The sequence below is a fragment of the Pongo pygmaeus genome, chromosome 1 (genome assembly GCF_028885625.2).
Source record: "Pongo pygmaeus isolate AG05252 chromosome 1, NHGRI_mPonPyg2-v2.0_pri, whole genome shotgun sequence".
Taxonomy (NCBI): domain Eukaryota; kingdom Metazoa; phylum Chordata; class Mammalia; order Primates; family Hominidae; genus Pongo; species Pongo pygmaeus.
This window is the reverse complement of record NC_072373.2, coordinates 48,157,435-48,173,431: the sequence shown is the minus strand read 5'-3', so window position 1 is coordinate 48,173,431 and position 15,997 is coordinate 48,157,435. Positions and strand designations below refer to the sequence as shown.

Below are 15,997 nucleotides of genomic sequence, written 5' to 3'. Positions count from 1 at the left end.
CTACCTAGGGGACCAGGGGATGGACACTGGAAAAGGCCCTGGATCCGGTGCTTCAGAAGTCTCTGGAGCCCTCCAGGAGCACTGCTGGCCAAGCAAGGGGAGCCCCATGGGGCCTGCTGCAGTGGGCAAGGCAGTGGATGGGGATGGATGGGGAGTTGCTGAGAGGAGACGCTGCTCCCTGCAATTTAGCCTGCAGAAAAAGGAGCAAAAGAGTGGGTAAAAAGAGACCTGTTTAAAGACAGAGGAGACTTAAGCATCTCTGGCATGGGAGGAGAGGGAATAGGCAAAGAAGGGAGAAAGACAGGGATGGAGGACAGGGAAGCCTGGGGTTCGGTTGAGCAGCCTGGGGCAGAAGGAAGCACAGCTCTTCCTCCAGCATGGCAGGGGACAATAGGGAGACCCATGAACGCATGGGGTCCAAAGATGATTGGAGAAATCTGAAGGTCACAGCAAAGGTGGCCCTTGTTCTCCATGTGACAATCTAGAGCTCCTTTCCAACAGCACTGCAGTGAAGATGGGCTTGGCAAATGGCAACTGCCAGATAGACAAAGGGAGACGAGGAGGCAGGTAAGGAGGACTGGTGAGAGATTCCTCCCGCTGTGTAATGGTGGTCCAAAGCATTCAGCTTACCCCAAAACACAGAGTCCACCCCCAGCCTAAGACACACAGAGAATCCACTGACATCGCTCTCAGTGGGAATTCCCTTCTACACATGCCTTTGGGAACCAGTGTCCCCATTCAGTCTCCACTCCTCCCTCCAGCTGTGCTTGACAACCGTCCTGGGCAAGATCTAGTTGGTGCTTCTGTTCCCAAAGGGCCTTCACATCCATCATGCATTGAGTTGTCACAAGCACAGGTGAGACAGACCACATGGCTTGTGTCCATTTTGCTGAATAGGGAATCAGGGTCCAAGGAGTTTGTCTTGATTCAGTGAGTCGGGGCATGAGCCATGCTCGACAGGAATGAGCATGCCAATCTGTAGAAGAAAAATGGCATCATGTAATACATGCCCAAAGACAGGAGGAGCAGGGCTTCGAACGAGCTGCTGTTTCGGATCCCCTTTGCCATCTCCCCTCTTGTTCCCACAGGTTGGTGATGGCTGGCTTGGCTCTCAGAGCTCAGGGCTGGCAGCAGGACCCTCTTTTCAAGGGCACCTGGGCCTATTGCTGCATCCAAATCATGCTGTCCACTTTCACCCGGAAGCATGTATTGGGCACCTGCTGTATGCTGGGAAAAATAACAGAAACAAGACTCACTCTCCATCCAGCAGGCACTCAGGGGCTAGTGGGGCTGGAGGTGGAGAATAGACAAGTAAACAGAACTTTCTAGCACAGCAGCTTCTTACCAGTGCCAGCCCCCTGCTCCTGCACTTGAGAAACACTGGGCATGTCCTCTCTGCCCAAGAGCTCTTGTCAGAATTGTTTAAAAAAAGAAAAGATAGAGATGGTCAGAGGGAACAACAATTGACAACTTCTCTAATCTGATTTTGATTGTTGCTCTGTTTAAAAAATAATACTAGCCTAAATCCTCATGCCTTGACTCAGGTTTCTGCAAACGCAAGTAGGAAATTCAAATGTGTCAGTGGAAGTTCAAACACATTTCACCGACTCATGGAGAGTTATTATGTTTTGTTGCACAGTTACCGAGGCCGGCTTTCGTCCTGACACATGTACTTAGTGATAAGAGAGAGGCTGTGTGAGCCGAGGTTGCTCTGGGAGGGCAGTGGGCAGTGTCTGACCCTACAGCAAGCCCCACACAGTTTTGTGTCATTTGGTTGCTGTTTCTCCCTTTGCAGCAAGGTTTTGATAGGAACATGCTGGGAACCTTAGCTGGGGCCAACAGCCTCAGGAACTTCACCTCCCGATTCTAAGAAGAGGCTGTCCAAGCAAGTTAGGCTTGCAGGTAAGAATCGCCCCACCCTCAGGGCAAGGGATGCCTCTGGGACCACTGCAACAGCCTCAGCCAGTCTCAGAGACAGGGGCTAGACCTGTGCCCCCAGGGACACAGAAGCATCCTTTTGCCTGGCTCTGAACTACATAAGCAGTTGTGTAGACTGCTTGGCTGGGGGCGTAGGTTGTCCCACCCTCAGGACGTTAGGGGTGTACAATGTCCTGGGAGTTTCAGAGGGGTCAGAGGAACTGGGCAGGATTGCTAGGTACAAATGTGTGGGTTGTACACTGAACAACACAGGTGGTGCCCTTCACATGGACTACAGTGAGTTCTACAATATGGATAACTAGAGTTCTAGAATATGTCGTTCTGGGCTTGGCCATACACAGCTCACTTTTTTATCCTTTTATAATTCACTTTCCAGTCTCTGCACATGCCCAATGTGGACCAGCTTATTTCCAGCTGATGATTCTAGGCCCCAAAAACTCAGAACCAATCCTATGGCGAAGGCTTGCAAACCTTAGTGTTCATTGGAATCATACGGGTTGCTTTCTAAAATGCACACACTTGGCCCAACCCCAGCTATTCTGACTCAATAGCCCTGGAGTGGGATCCAGGAAAGTCTATTTTTAAACAAGCATCTAAAGTGTTTCTGATGCAGGTAAACTGATAATCACAAATAGAGATACTCCAGCCAGATGTCATCAACCCTAGAGAGGGGCTTCAGGGGCAGCCCAGCATGAAGCCATCCGCAAATAGCCTGGGATCAAGACAGGGTCTCCTGAGCTAAGGGGGACCTCTTTGCCAGGCTGTCTTTCAGCACTCCCCACCCTAATCCCTGGTGGGGAGAGAGGACTGTAACTTTGGTCTAGATGAAGGTTAAATAAGACTTCAGATATCCTCTCCTGGTAAACAAGCTGCAACAACTTGAAGGCAGAAAAGGGGAAAGAGATTCGGTTTGGCAAATCCTTAATGAACACCACCTTCTTGCTTAGTGAGGAACATGGTGGGCAAGGGACAGTGTGGCAGGGTGGCAGACAAAGCTGACAAGCTTCTGAATCCACAGGGCAACCTATAAATGTGTCTAGGGCAGCCCTGAATCCAGTCTCAGGCCAGGGCACACTTGAGGGCCGATGTGAGAAGAGGGTGGCAGTACAGGCTGGGCTTATGGTATGGAAACATCTCACTGTAAACACTAACTGAAGGACTTTCTCCTTTTCCAGGAAGATATGACCCAGCTGAGAAGCCCTCAGGCCTCGCTGGATGGGGTTTTCTGTCCATCCTGTGCAGTATTTGGAAAAGTTCACAAGAAACTGAGAAGAAACCTAAAAACTGTGGATAACGGAAATATTTTTAGATTTTTTTTTCCTTGAGGGAAGTGGCAGGCAGTGGGGGTTAGGGAGGTTGGGTGGGGAGCTTTCTTGAGTTAAAGGGGCTTATATGTGATGTCAATATTTCTTCCTCTGAGAAATGGTATATATATGTGTATAATGTAAGTGTGTGCATGCATGTGCGCGCGCATGTGTGTGTGTGAGTGTCTTAAAGCATAACCACAAACTGCAAAAAGCTAGGTAAGCTATTTTGTTGCAGCTCATAAGGTGGTGAAAAGGACTCTCCTGTGTTTCTTACTCATAGGCAAGGACAACATGTGCTTTTTGGTGAGCTGCTCGTAGTTCCTGAAATGTATGGTGCCAGGGCAAGGGGGCCATCACTGCAGTCAGGCCCTCAGAGGAGTCCTGCAGGCTTCCTGCCAGCGGTCTCCGGGGGTGCAGGAGTAACTGGGGCTGGACCAGCCTCCCCCCTTACGAGGCTGCTTTCCAGGAAGGGAGGTCTGGTGTATCTCGTGGGAAAATCTGGTGTGTCTGTAATGCCACCCCTCCAGCAGCGCCACAAGGACTGAGGTTGGGCAGGTTTGGGGTTCCAGAGGACAGCAGGACACTCTTGCACACTTTGCCAAATGAGGCCTGCTCAGGGGAGTAGGAGCTGAAAGATGGTGCCTGCCACCCTCTTGGGCTGTGTGCCCATCGGAGCAGGCTCAGCCTGCAAAGGCCCTGCATTCAGAGGTCTTGTAATCTACTTGTTGCAGGAGAAAGAAGGTAAAAAAATGATTTTTTTAAGCAAAGCTATTTTATTGCAGCTCTTTCCAAAGAGCTGTTCTGGGAATGGCTGTTTGGTCTTCATATTCCCAGTGGAGAGGGGAACAGGTGGGGCTGGGCATATACATATTCCGGCTTCTAGTGGGATGGAGTTGGGATATAGAAATTAACCAGGAAGATGTTTCCGCCAAGCCTGCTGTGAGTCAAGTGAGGGAGTGCTTGGGGTCCCAGGAGACTTGGAGGGGGGGAGTTTGTGTAGACTAGGAAAGGAAAGTGCCATATCAGGGTACCGGCAAGCCCACATCCCAGCCAGGGGCCATGCCCCACTTCCCCTGACCCCAGCTCTCTTGTCTCCACTCTGTGAAACCCACAGGGAATGTGATAAACAGGGCTATTAGGGGCATCAGCCACGTCGAGCCCCCAGACTCTGTGCACTTCAGACGAGCAGTAGCAGGAGGGCTCCCGAGGGCCTTATGAGAAAACCTGTGTGGACAACCCTTGGTGTACACTAAGACAGAGCAGAGCGCAGTGCTCCCAAACCTTCCTCCTTCCAGCCTCTACCTCCATGCTAGCATTGCTGGTGTTAGAGAGGAATTAACTTCCTGGTCTGTGCCCTTCTCTAGAAGAATATAAGATGCTCCTCCTCCTCACCCCTTCTCAGCCTCCTCCCAAGTCTCTTCCTCTTCTGCACCACCTCCGAGTCCAAACCCACCTCTTGCCCCAGCAGTCAGGCTGGAAAACACCGATGTGGACTCAGCATGACAACTGAGATGGGGGAAGCCAGACATGTGAGGATGCTGTCCTCCGAGAGGTGTCCCCGGCCATTAGCCAGCTGTGCTGTGGTGCTGTGGGTCTGTCACACCCTCCCTTGCTTCTGCTCACACTGAGAGGCCCACTCCTGGCTCACCTCTCCCTCTCAGGGACCCACGTGGGAGCCTGGATCCCTGGACTGTCCTGGGCATAGGTTTCAGGGGCCTCCTTTGTTGTCATCAGAACCCAGAGGAATTCTTCTCCTTAAAAATATTTATGGCATACCAATCTGTGCTGGGCAGTGTCCTAAGCACTTAGACTACATCAAGGAAGAACACAGACCACATCCCTGTCCTCATGCAGCTTATGTTTTCCTGGAGGAAAGCGGAGACACAAGTCCTTGGCTTTAGGGCTCCCCTGGGTGGGGGCTGTGCAGTCCGGTCAGGGCGGGCGGGGAAACGCACCACTGCATGTGGACCTTACCAGCCCAGGTGAACGCCCCTTCCCCTTAGCACTACCCTGGCCTCCTGCAGCCCCTCGCCTCATGTTCCTCCCGCCTCCAAAGAATGAAGAGCCCCATGGGCCCAGCCCCTGCCCTGGGAACCAGGCAGCCTTCCAGACCTCAGGGGCTGAGGCGGACAGTTAGGGCAGGGCTGACTTTGGTGACATTGCCCATTCCCTCTCAGGCCAGCTCAGGTCACCCGGGCCTCTGATCCAGGCCTGTCACTTTGAAAGGGGCAAAACTGAGAGGGGCTTTTCCTAGAGAAAGAGAGCAAGGATTTTGCCAGGCTTCATGTAGCCGACACGTGTCTCAGGATTTTGAGTCCATTTTGGCCTCACACTACCAGGACCAAGGCCCAAAATAAGAAGTTCCAATCTGGGGCCAAATGAGGAAGGACACAGACTCTGCCCCCACCCTGACCCTGGGATCTCCTGTGCTGGTGGCCAATGACAAATCCAGTCATTGGCCACCAGCCACCTCTGCAGTGGGGACCACACTAGCAGCCCTGACTCTACACTCCTCCTGGGGACCCAAGACGCAGTGTTGCTGTCTGCGTGTCCACCTCGGAATCTGGCTGAGCTGGCTGGGAGGACCAAGACTGTGGCTGGGGTGGGCAGGGAAGGGAAGCTGGGGGCTGCTGTGAGGGATCTTGGAGCTTCCCTGTAGCCCACCCTCTCCTTGCTTCATGTTTGTAGAGGAACCTTGTGCTGGCCAGGCCCAGTTTCCTTGTGTGATACACTAATGTATTTGCTTTTTTTGGAAATAGAGAAAATCAATAAATTGCTAGTGTTTCTTTGAACTTTTTCGAGGAGTGGATTCTTTGGGGTGCTGTTGAGGGATGAGGGGGCTACTCATTTCCTTCTATGATCTCCTGTTACCCTGTACCAGGCAAGGACTGAGAATGCCACCCGGGGGCACAGGGGCAGCGCTATCCATGGACCCCTGCTCTACAGCAGCACATCGAGCCTCACCGCAGCTCCATGACACTAGGATTGCTGTCCTGATTTTTAAAATAAGTAAAGTGAGACTTAGGGAAGGAACAAATACCCCCAGGGTCACACAGCTTGTAAATGTCCCCAAGCCTGAACCCATCCAGGTGGGGCATCTGTAGGAATGAGAAATTCAAAGACGAAGATCAAGGAGTTGGTGTTTATTTAGTTTTATTTATTTACTTTTTGAGACAGGGGTTTTGCTCTGTTGCCCAGGCTGGAGTACAGGGATGAGATCATGGCTCAAAGAGGGCTCAACCTCCCAGGCTCAAGCAATCCTCCCAGCTAAGGCTCCCAACTATGGGTCTCACTATGTTGCCCAGGCTGGTCTCGAACTCCTGGACTCAAGTGATCCTTCTGCCTTCGCCTCTCAAAGCACTGGGATTACAGGCATGAGCCACTGTGCCCAGCTGGAGCTGATGTTTATTGAAAGCCCATTCTACCCGGGTTCTGTATTGGGTGCTGGAGGGTCACAAAAACAAAGGATGTGATGGGCCCCAGCCTCAGAAGTCTCATAAGGGACAAGACAAGCATAAGGAAACTGAGGCATGTGTAGTAAATTCCAAGTAGTGGTGTGGACATAACCACCATGGGCCATCAGTGACAGTCAGGGCCACCTGGGTGGGGAAGGTCAGGATGCTTGGGGAAGGGCTGAATGTGAGCTTTTCCCAATTTGAAGGGGTGGTGACTGGCAAGGCCTCTCTACTACAGCCCATGGCCCTGACCTCCTGGACCATCCCACAGTTTAGTAATGTCCAGAGAGGTCAGAGAGAAGGAGCTGTACCACAGACAAGAAGAAGATGGCCTATCTGTGGCCTGGACTGTTAAATACACGAGGCCTGGGACATCCAAAAAATGTTTTGAGACCTGAAAAATATGTATTGGCTCCACAATGTGAGATCAAGTTACAAATTTACAATCAACAAATGTTTAGATTCTAAGCTTTCATTGGAATATAGCATGCATGCAGAAACATGTACAACTGAAAATGCATGCAGCTCAATGAAGCTTCACAAATGAATAGCACCCAGACTGAGAAACAGAACATTACCAGCACCCAAAACCCTGCTCAGACCCCTTCAGGTCACTGTCCTCCTCCCCAAGGGTAACCACAGTCCTGACTTCTAACACCGTAGATTGATATTGCCTATTTTTGAACTTTATATAAAGGAAGTCAACAGTGAGTCCATTTTTATGTCTGGCTATTTTATCTCAACAATATGTTTGCAAGATTCATTCATTCCTATTCGTGTTCCTACTACTGCTATATAATAATCTATGTGTAATTATGCTACAATGCAAAATGCAATATTACATCACCACCATTGTTACATCTATTATTTATAAACAACTGGAAACAATTTGCGGATTAGTTGTCTCACTTCCTAAAAATTCCCACATGTGATATAATTACTGGGAAATTACAACTAACAGTAAAGAAGTTAGATTTTATGTGGGATGTGGGGGCACTTAACGTGTAGGAGTGCCAAAAAGCTACAGAAGTATTAATTCAGCTGTCCCTGGCCAAGCGGGTGGCAGGCCCTCTGGCCCCTTCAGAGGACTGTCCAGTGAGAGCAAAAGCGTCCAGGAACAGATGGGCAAGACCAAACTGGGAGGCACCAGGAGCAGCTGGCAGCCTAAGCTGTGGCAAGGAAAAGTTCTCATGGTGCTGGAGGCTGAGTCTCCCAGACTCCATGTCAGGCTGCCTCCAGGTCTCTCTACCCTGAGCCCCAAAGCCATTTCCTCCTGTTGCCTTTGGAAGTATTCTGGCCTGGAACCTGATTCTCTCCATGAGAGATAAAGCATTCATTGTGCATCATTTTTGGAATGCAGTGCGTTCTGTTGTCCAACACAGTTGGAGAAAAGAGTGAACAGAAGTCGTTAATAATAACAATAGTCTTTTTACTTGAGGGGGCTACACATTAACCCCTTTCACTTTCAAAGCCTTCGGGTGTTGGTTTGCTGTTTTGATCTTTACTTCATTCTAGTGAGACAGGCTGAGCCCAGAGTATTACATTTCAATTTATAGATGAGGAAACTTAAACCCAAAGAGAGAAAGTGACTTGCGCAGAGTCACGTAGCAAGTTTGTGGTGGAACCAAGCCTGAGACTCAAACCTCTTGTGTCCCAGCCCAAGTCTGCTCTGGTCAACTCGCGTGAGGCTGCCCAGCTGTCAAAATGTTAAAACATGTTCAGAGAGGCCTGACACAAAGGCGATACTGTGCATAACCAAATCTTTAATGAATCAGAAGCTCACAGCACCTCGAGGCATCATAAGATTACACATCTTACGAGCTGTGGTTGCTGTGCAGACATGCCAATTAACAAAGAGTTCTGATAGATGGAATATCAGATGCCAGAAACTACAGTGTGGATCATCTAGTCTGGGGCTGGTGGTTTGGTTGATTAGAATATGGAGGTAATGAGGCCAGGGCCACAGAGTGAAAAATACCTCAAGGACTCCTGCCGGTATCCTCCACCCTAACCCGTCATCCTGCAGACCTCGGCAGAGTGCGAATGTCACCAAGTGACATGCCAGTCTCTCTGGGAAGCATGTCAAAGCTGACAAGCCCCACTGATGGTGGATCAGCAGAGATATCCCATATACAGAAAGGATTTCAGGCTTCTGACGTTCCTAAACCCTCTAGTTGGCCCATTAAGAAGTTTTATGGCTGCTGAATTAATTTTTAAAATTTCTAAAAAGCATTTCAGCATTTACCAAGCGGTTCTAAATCTCTGGGGTATAAATGTCACCCTCTGCACAGAAGACCATTAAAATCCTGCTTTCTACATGTCTCTCAGAAAGGAAATGTCAATCAGGTCTCCAGGGCCAGTGGGGCCCACGCTGCGCCCATGCGTGTTGTTCTGGATCCCTTTAGGCTCACCTGGCTGCATTCTGGGGCCCAGAGTTTTCCTGGAGGATAACAGGGCTGTGGGGGACAACATACAAGAACGACCACCCCGTGGGCGTGGGCACTGACGTGCATGAATGACCTTCTATCTCTATCCAGCTGCTGCAAAGTAGGTGGGATCATTCCCATTTCACAGATAGGGAAACTATGATTCAGAGGTAGAGCAACTTTTTCAAGGCCATACAACTAGTAGGTGATGGATTCGGATTTTGAACCAGGTCTGAGGCCAAGGTTGGTGCTCCTCTTCCTTCCCTATAGCTGCCATCTAGACAGCAGTTGCCAACAATTAGGTTGGCTCCAAAACTGCCCTCTAATGCCTCCAACCTGAGACCATGGTGCCCCTCTTAGCCTTCTGTAATCAGTGTTCGAAAACGGAACAAGCACCTGTACCCCAGACATATACTCCTCATCTTTTCTTTTTAATTCAAGAAACATCTGGGAAAAAAATTCTTGTCCTCTTCCGAAATACGCTACACTCACCTCCTTCTCTGAACTCAGAAAGCCCTTTTCCAGATAGCCCATCTAGCGGCCACTCTTGAATCTGAAAGGAGTCACTTCTTGCCCAATCTCTCTACTTCTTTTTCTCTTGCCAGCTCAGAGCTGGTCCTGCCTGGTCCCCTTGTCTGTCTGGTTTTGAGTACTCCTGGGGGCAGAGGCTTTATTCTTGGCCCCAACCAACCAGATCTCCTTGATGGCTGGACCACTGGCGGACTGCAGAGTGTGGGACTGTAGCCACAGGTGCTGGGGGCTGGGAGACAGGCTGGCGGGGAACAGGCTGGCTTGGTGGCATGCTGGACCCACCACCCAGCATCCAGGATCTGCTGTCTGGAGCTGGCCTGTGTCAGGGTCACAGACTGTTGGAGTGGAATGGCCACGGAGCACTCCTCAGCAGGCGATATCCACCCATTTTCCAACCACAGAATCATTCGGGTAAGCTACACTGGCATGGGGAGACAGAGGCAGCTCGGGTGGAAGAGACTTGGGGCAAGAGCTCCACCTACCCACTCCCTTTCTGCCCAGGAGTGGGATCCTCAGAACCCCAGGCTCTGAGGAGCTGTGGAGAAACCACTGGTCTAGCCCGACTCCCTCACTTTGCAGGTGAGAAACTGAGGCCCGGAGAAGGAAAGTAACTTGCAGGGATCACAAAGCAGCACTAGGAGCAAGGCCAGGCCCCTTCTCCTACACCACCCTCTGCTCTTTCTTGCAAGTCCCCCTCCTCTCCCCACTGGACTAACTGCACCTCTGGATGCTCCATAGGCCCTGCCGGAGCCCTGATGTAACACCCGGCACCTGGGTGGTTAGTACAGCCACTTTCTGCACTGGACTGTGAACTCCCTGAGGGCAGGGACCCAAGCAGTGTCTGGCACAGGGAAGGAATTGGATATTTATTGTTTTAAGTGAACAAGGAAGGAAGGGAGGGAAAGGGGAACTGGCAAATAAAAGAAGAGAGACATTTTCTTGTCTGGTATACAACCAACTAAAGAGAATGAGGAGGAACAGCCAGTGACGTGAAAGGCCAGTCAGGAGAGTGTGGCATCTGGAAGACAAGGGAAGAAAGTGTGCCTAGATGGAGGGAGGGCCCGGCTGTGTGGGATGGTGCTGATGAGCACACAGGATGAAGGCAGAGCTGACAATTGGATTCACGATTCTTTTATTTCCTCCTCCATCCTTTCTGCTCTTTTAGGTAAAATGTAGATACAGCGAAATGCACAAATCTTAAGTGTACCATTCAATAGATTTTGACAAATGCAGACGTCTCTGAAACCCAAAGTTCTATCAAAATATAAAACATGTAATCACCTCAGAAAGTCCCCTCATGCATTTTCCCAGTCAACAATCCCCCTTCCCGCTAAGAGGCCACCACTGTTCTGCTTTTTTCATGACAGGTTAATTTTGCCTGATTTTAAAAAATGTAATATTTGGGAGACTGAGGCGGGTGGATCACGAGGTCAGGAGATCGAGACCACCCTGGCCAACATGGCGAAACCCCGTCTCTACTTAAATACAAAAAATTAGCCAGGCATGGTGGTGTGTGCCTGTAGTCCCAGCTACTCGGGAGGGTGAGGCAGGGGAATCGCTTGAACCCAGGAGGTGGAGGTTGCAGTGAGCCAAGATCGTGCCACTGCACTCCAGCCTGACAACAGAACAAGACTCTGTCTCAAAACAACAACAACAACAAAAAGTAATGTCTGGGTTGGGCACAGTGGCTCACGCCTGTAATCCCAGCACTTTGGGAGGCCAAGGCAGGTGGATCACCTGAGGTCATGAGTTCGAGACCAGCCTGGCCAACATGGTGAAACCCTGTCTCTACGAAAAATACAAAAAAAAAAAAAAAAAAAAAAAATTAGCCAGGTGTGGTGGGTGGTACACGCCTGTAGTCCCAGCTGCTGAGGAGGCTGAGGCAGGAGAATTGCTTGAACCTGGGAGGCGGAGGTTGCAGTGAGCCGAGATTGCCCCACTGCACTCCAGCCAGGGCAACAAGAGCAAAACTCCGTCTCAAAAAAAAAAAAAAAAGTAATGTCTGCAGGATCTATAGTGTATGCCCTGTTTTATTTCTGATGTTGGTAATTTGTGTTCTCTCTCTCTCTCTCTCTCTCTCCTTCTCTCTCTCTCTCTCTCACACACATACTTTTTCTTGAATAGTATAGCTAGGAGTTTATTTTTTCAGAAAACCAACTTTTGGCTTTGGTAATTTTCTCTATTTTTTTCCATTTCATCAGTTTCTGCTCTTTATTATTTTCTTTCTTCTGCTTACTTTGGGCTTATTTCGCTTTTATTTTTCTAGATTCTTAAAGTAGAAACTTAGGTCATCGATTTTAACCTTTCAGGTATTTAAAGTTCCCTCTCAACACTGCTTCAGCAGCATCTCATACATTTTGACATGTACTTTCATTAACATTTCAGGAAGAATATTTTCCAAATTCCCTTGTGATTTTTTTTGACTCATGGATTATTTAAAAGATTGTTATTTGATTTCAAATATTTGGGAGTTTCTAGACACTTTTTATTTATCTCTAATTTAATTCCATTATACTCAAAGAACATTTTCTGTATAATTTCAGTCCTTTTAAACATATTGAAACTTGTTTCAGAGCCAAACGTATTTTCTCAGTGAATGAACCATATGCACTCAAAAATCATGTGTATTCTACAGTTGTTAAGTATGCACATATATTTGTTTGCTTTGTCTTCCCAGTGAATGTCCTCATAAACTGTCCCTCTGTTTCTATTGATACTCTTTGTTTTGAAATCTGTTGTATCTGGTATTAATCTATTCTCCAGTCTTCTGGTTACTGTTTGTGTCCTATATCTTTTGCCTTTTTTTTTACTTTCAATGTATCTGTGTCTTTATATTAAGCATGCATCTCTTTTAGATAGCAAATAGTTGAGACTTAGTCTTATTTTTCCCCATTCTGATGATCAATGCATTTTAAACAAAGTGTTTAATCAATTTAGAGTTGGAATAATTATTGGTATGGTTAAATTTGTCTACCATTTTACTATTTGTTTTTTGATTAGTCAACTCTCTTTTTGGTCCTCTGTTTTTTGGGTTTTTTTTTCTTCTTTCTTTGGGGTTATTTTTAGAATTTCATTTTAATTCATCAGTAGGCTTTTTGTATCTTTATATTTTTGGGGTTTTTTGTGATTGATCTAGAGATTATAATATATCTCTTTACATTTTTAATCTGCTTACAACTGATACTGTGCGACTTTAAATAAAATGTAAGAATTTGGAGCCACATACATCTACTTACCAGCCCTCTTCCTTTATGCTGGAGCTGTCATTTGTGTTATATTTACATATATTGTAAATGCCACAATAAAATGTTATCATTTTTGCCTTAAAATGTCATATCCCTTTGAAAGAAATTAACAGAAAAATAGCCTTTAGTACTTACCTTTTGCAGTGCTTCTCATTTCTTCCTAAAGATTCAAATTTCCATTTGGTATTATTTCCTTTTAGTCTGAAGCACTTTCTTCATCATTTCTTGTTGTGCAGGTCTAATGATGATGAATTCTCTCAGTTTACATTTATCTTTAAACGACTTCATTTTACCTTCATATTTCAAGGCCAGTTTCTCCAGACACAGAATTCTGATTGATCGTGTCTTTTTTTCTGTCATTACTTTAAAGATGCTCTTCCACTGCCTTCTGGTCTCCACTATTCCTGATAAGAATTTAGTAGTCATTTGTGTTGCTGGTTCTCTGTCTGTGTGGTATCATTTTTTTCTGCCTGCTTTCAAGAGGTTCTTTCCATCTTTGATTTATAACAGTGTGACTGTAATGTGCCCAGGTGTGGTTTTCTTTAGACACAGCTTGCTTAGGGTTTGCTGAGCTTTTTAGATTTATACACTATGTCTTTCATCATGTTGGGGAAATTTGGGCCACTATGTCTTCAACTATTTTTATGTCTCATTTTTTTTTCTTCTCTCATTCTGAGATGCCAATTACATGTATGTTAGACCTTTTGATATTGTCCCGCTGATCACTGAGTGCCTGTTTATTTTTGTTCTCTGTTCTTTAGATTAGTACATGTCTATTGATCTGTGTTCAGGTTCCCTGAATCTTTCTTCTGTCATTGTAAATGTGCTGTTGAGCCTATCCAGTGAATTTTTTTATTTTACTTATCATATTTTTCAGTTTTACAATCTCTATTAGGTTTTATTTAGTATCTCAATTTCTTTGATAACAGTTCTTATTTATTTATTACAAGCATATTTTTCTTTATATCTTTGAGCAAAAGTATAATTTCTGCTTTAAAATACTTGTCAGTTAATTCCAGTAGCAAAACCATTTTATGATCAGTCCTCATGTATGGTCTTTTCTCTCAATTATGACTCAGGTTTTCTTGTTTCTTACTATGTTAGTAATTTTGGATTGCATCCTGGACTTCATGAATGATACATTGTATCACTTCTGGATTCTGTTCTTCACTCCTCTGAAGAGTGTTGATGTTTGGTTTTAGGAGGCAATTAACTGGGTGAACTCAAACTTCAAATCCCGTTTCCTTTAAGGTGAGCGTCAGCTGAAATCGCTGTTCAGTTCTGTTGGTTCAGTTGGGCTTCTTGGATTCTCCCCTATGTTTGCACAGTTAAAGAGTCAGTCAGAGATTTAGGCTAAGTTTATATTCAGAATTTGGGGCACTCTCTCTGTGACTCTCTCCTTTCCAATATGTCCCTCCTCCATTTTCCAGCTGCCCTAAACTCTCTCCTCTGGTTCTCTAAGCCAATAAGACTACAAGCTTCTACTTGAGCTTTAAGACAGTCTGTGTGAAGCCAATTGCAGTCTGCCCTTTGATGAAAAGCTACAAAATGGAAAACTTACACAATGAAATTTTACTTATCTGAGTGCCAGCTTCCCTTAGTTTCTTCTTGCTTTTGGTCACTCTCCAGTATTTGCAGGTAGTTGTTACTTTTTGTATTTTGCCCAGAGTTTATAGCTGTTGTCTATAGGAAAGATGACTATGATTTGCTAGAACCTTCTGATCACCAAATTTAGTGACATTGAAGTCATTGGTGCCTTGACCAGAGCAATTTTGGTTGAGTGGTAGGGACAGAAACTTGACTGGAGTGGGTTCAAGAGAAAGAGGAAGAAAAGGAATTTTAGAGAGTGAGGACTGACAGCTTTCTGAAAAGGTATTTGTAAAGTAGAAGAGGTAAATGAGGCGCTTTTAGGGAGTGAAAGTGGCATAAACATAGATTTTTTTGTAAAATAAAATCATGTTTTATATACTGATGGGAATAATATGGCAGGGAAGGAGAAATCGATGACCCAACAGAGAGGAAAAAATTGCTGTTGTGATGTACTTGGGTAGGTGAACAGGCATAGGACTTGATCCATAAGTGGAAGGGTTGGCCCTGGCTGGGCTGTGGACAGCTCAACTATGGTTCTCGAGGCAGGTGGGGATAGATGTGGTGGTGGGAGATTATTGGAGTTCTCTTTGTGATATGTCCATGTTCTCAGTGAGATCTGAGAGTGAGGATAGAGGAGGACATGTTAGACAGTGGAAGAGGGTAGAAGGCATGAAATAGTTGAGAAGTGTAGGAAAACTAAAGAACTAGTGAAATACAGTAGGAATGCTGGGCAGCATGAGAACCTGCTTAAGGTTGGTGGTAATGAATTTAAAGGAAGACTGGTCAGCACAGTCATGTGCTTACTCTACCCACATGTTGCTACCACACAGTGAAGAGGACTTAACCAGGGGGGTTTGCAGGCAGGTCAGTGAGGCAAGAGAGGAGGAAGGGAGTTAAGGATGTGGGCAAGGGAATGGCTATAGACGAGCCATAAACTTTAACCTGGGTAAGGAAGGAGGAAACACGAGGAGGTTGGTTGAGAGATCATTAAAATTAACATGATAGTATGAACGGATTGCAGGGTCCAAAGAGTGATTAGGGCCTGAGTACTTGAGGCAGTGAGGTGTCATTTGGAAAGTAGTGGTCAAAGAGTGTGTTGCTTGGAATTGAGAATATGAAGGAATTGTCATTTTGATCATAACAAGGTTGACCAACCATGAAAGTAAATGGCTAAAGTGGGATAGAGGACAAAAATCTCTGGAGAAGAGATCAAGAAACCAAGAGGCCAGGATATCGGAAGGATTGTACTCAAAGTTTTTGAAATCATCAAGAATTATAATAGAACTAACATTGAGAAAGTGATGGTAGATTGGAGGGAAAATCTTCAGGGAAGTGACAGGAGTGCCCCAGGGGTCTATCAGTGACTGCAACAGAAGGGACAGCAGTGGGATAGTGTGATGACATGAGACACTTGTTTAACTAAACTGAAGTACAGCTCCACGGCAGTGCCAGGCATTCCTCTATCCCACGTTCCACCTATGATAGTTGCCAGTCAATACACAAAC

General features: G+C 46.6%; 1 protein-coding gene across 1 annotated transcript in view; it reads left to right on the top strand.

Annotated features, from left to right (window-relative positions):
- PKP1 (plakophilin 1) overlaps positions 1-6,037 on the top strand; it is a 49,690-nt gene extending 43,653 nt beyond the window's left edge. Inside the window, exons 13-14 of the mRNA XM_054462619.2 lie at positions 1,796-1,902; positions 3,114-6,037. Coding sequence (XP_054318594.1) covers positions 1,796-1,870 — 75 coding nt within the window. The 3' untranslated portion in view covers positions 1,871-1,902; positions 3,114-6,037. The remainder of the gene's footprint in view (positions 1-1,795; positions 1,903-3,113) is intronic.
- Positions 6,038-15,997: the final 9,960 nt, after the last annotated feature.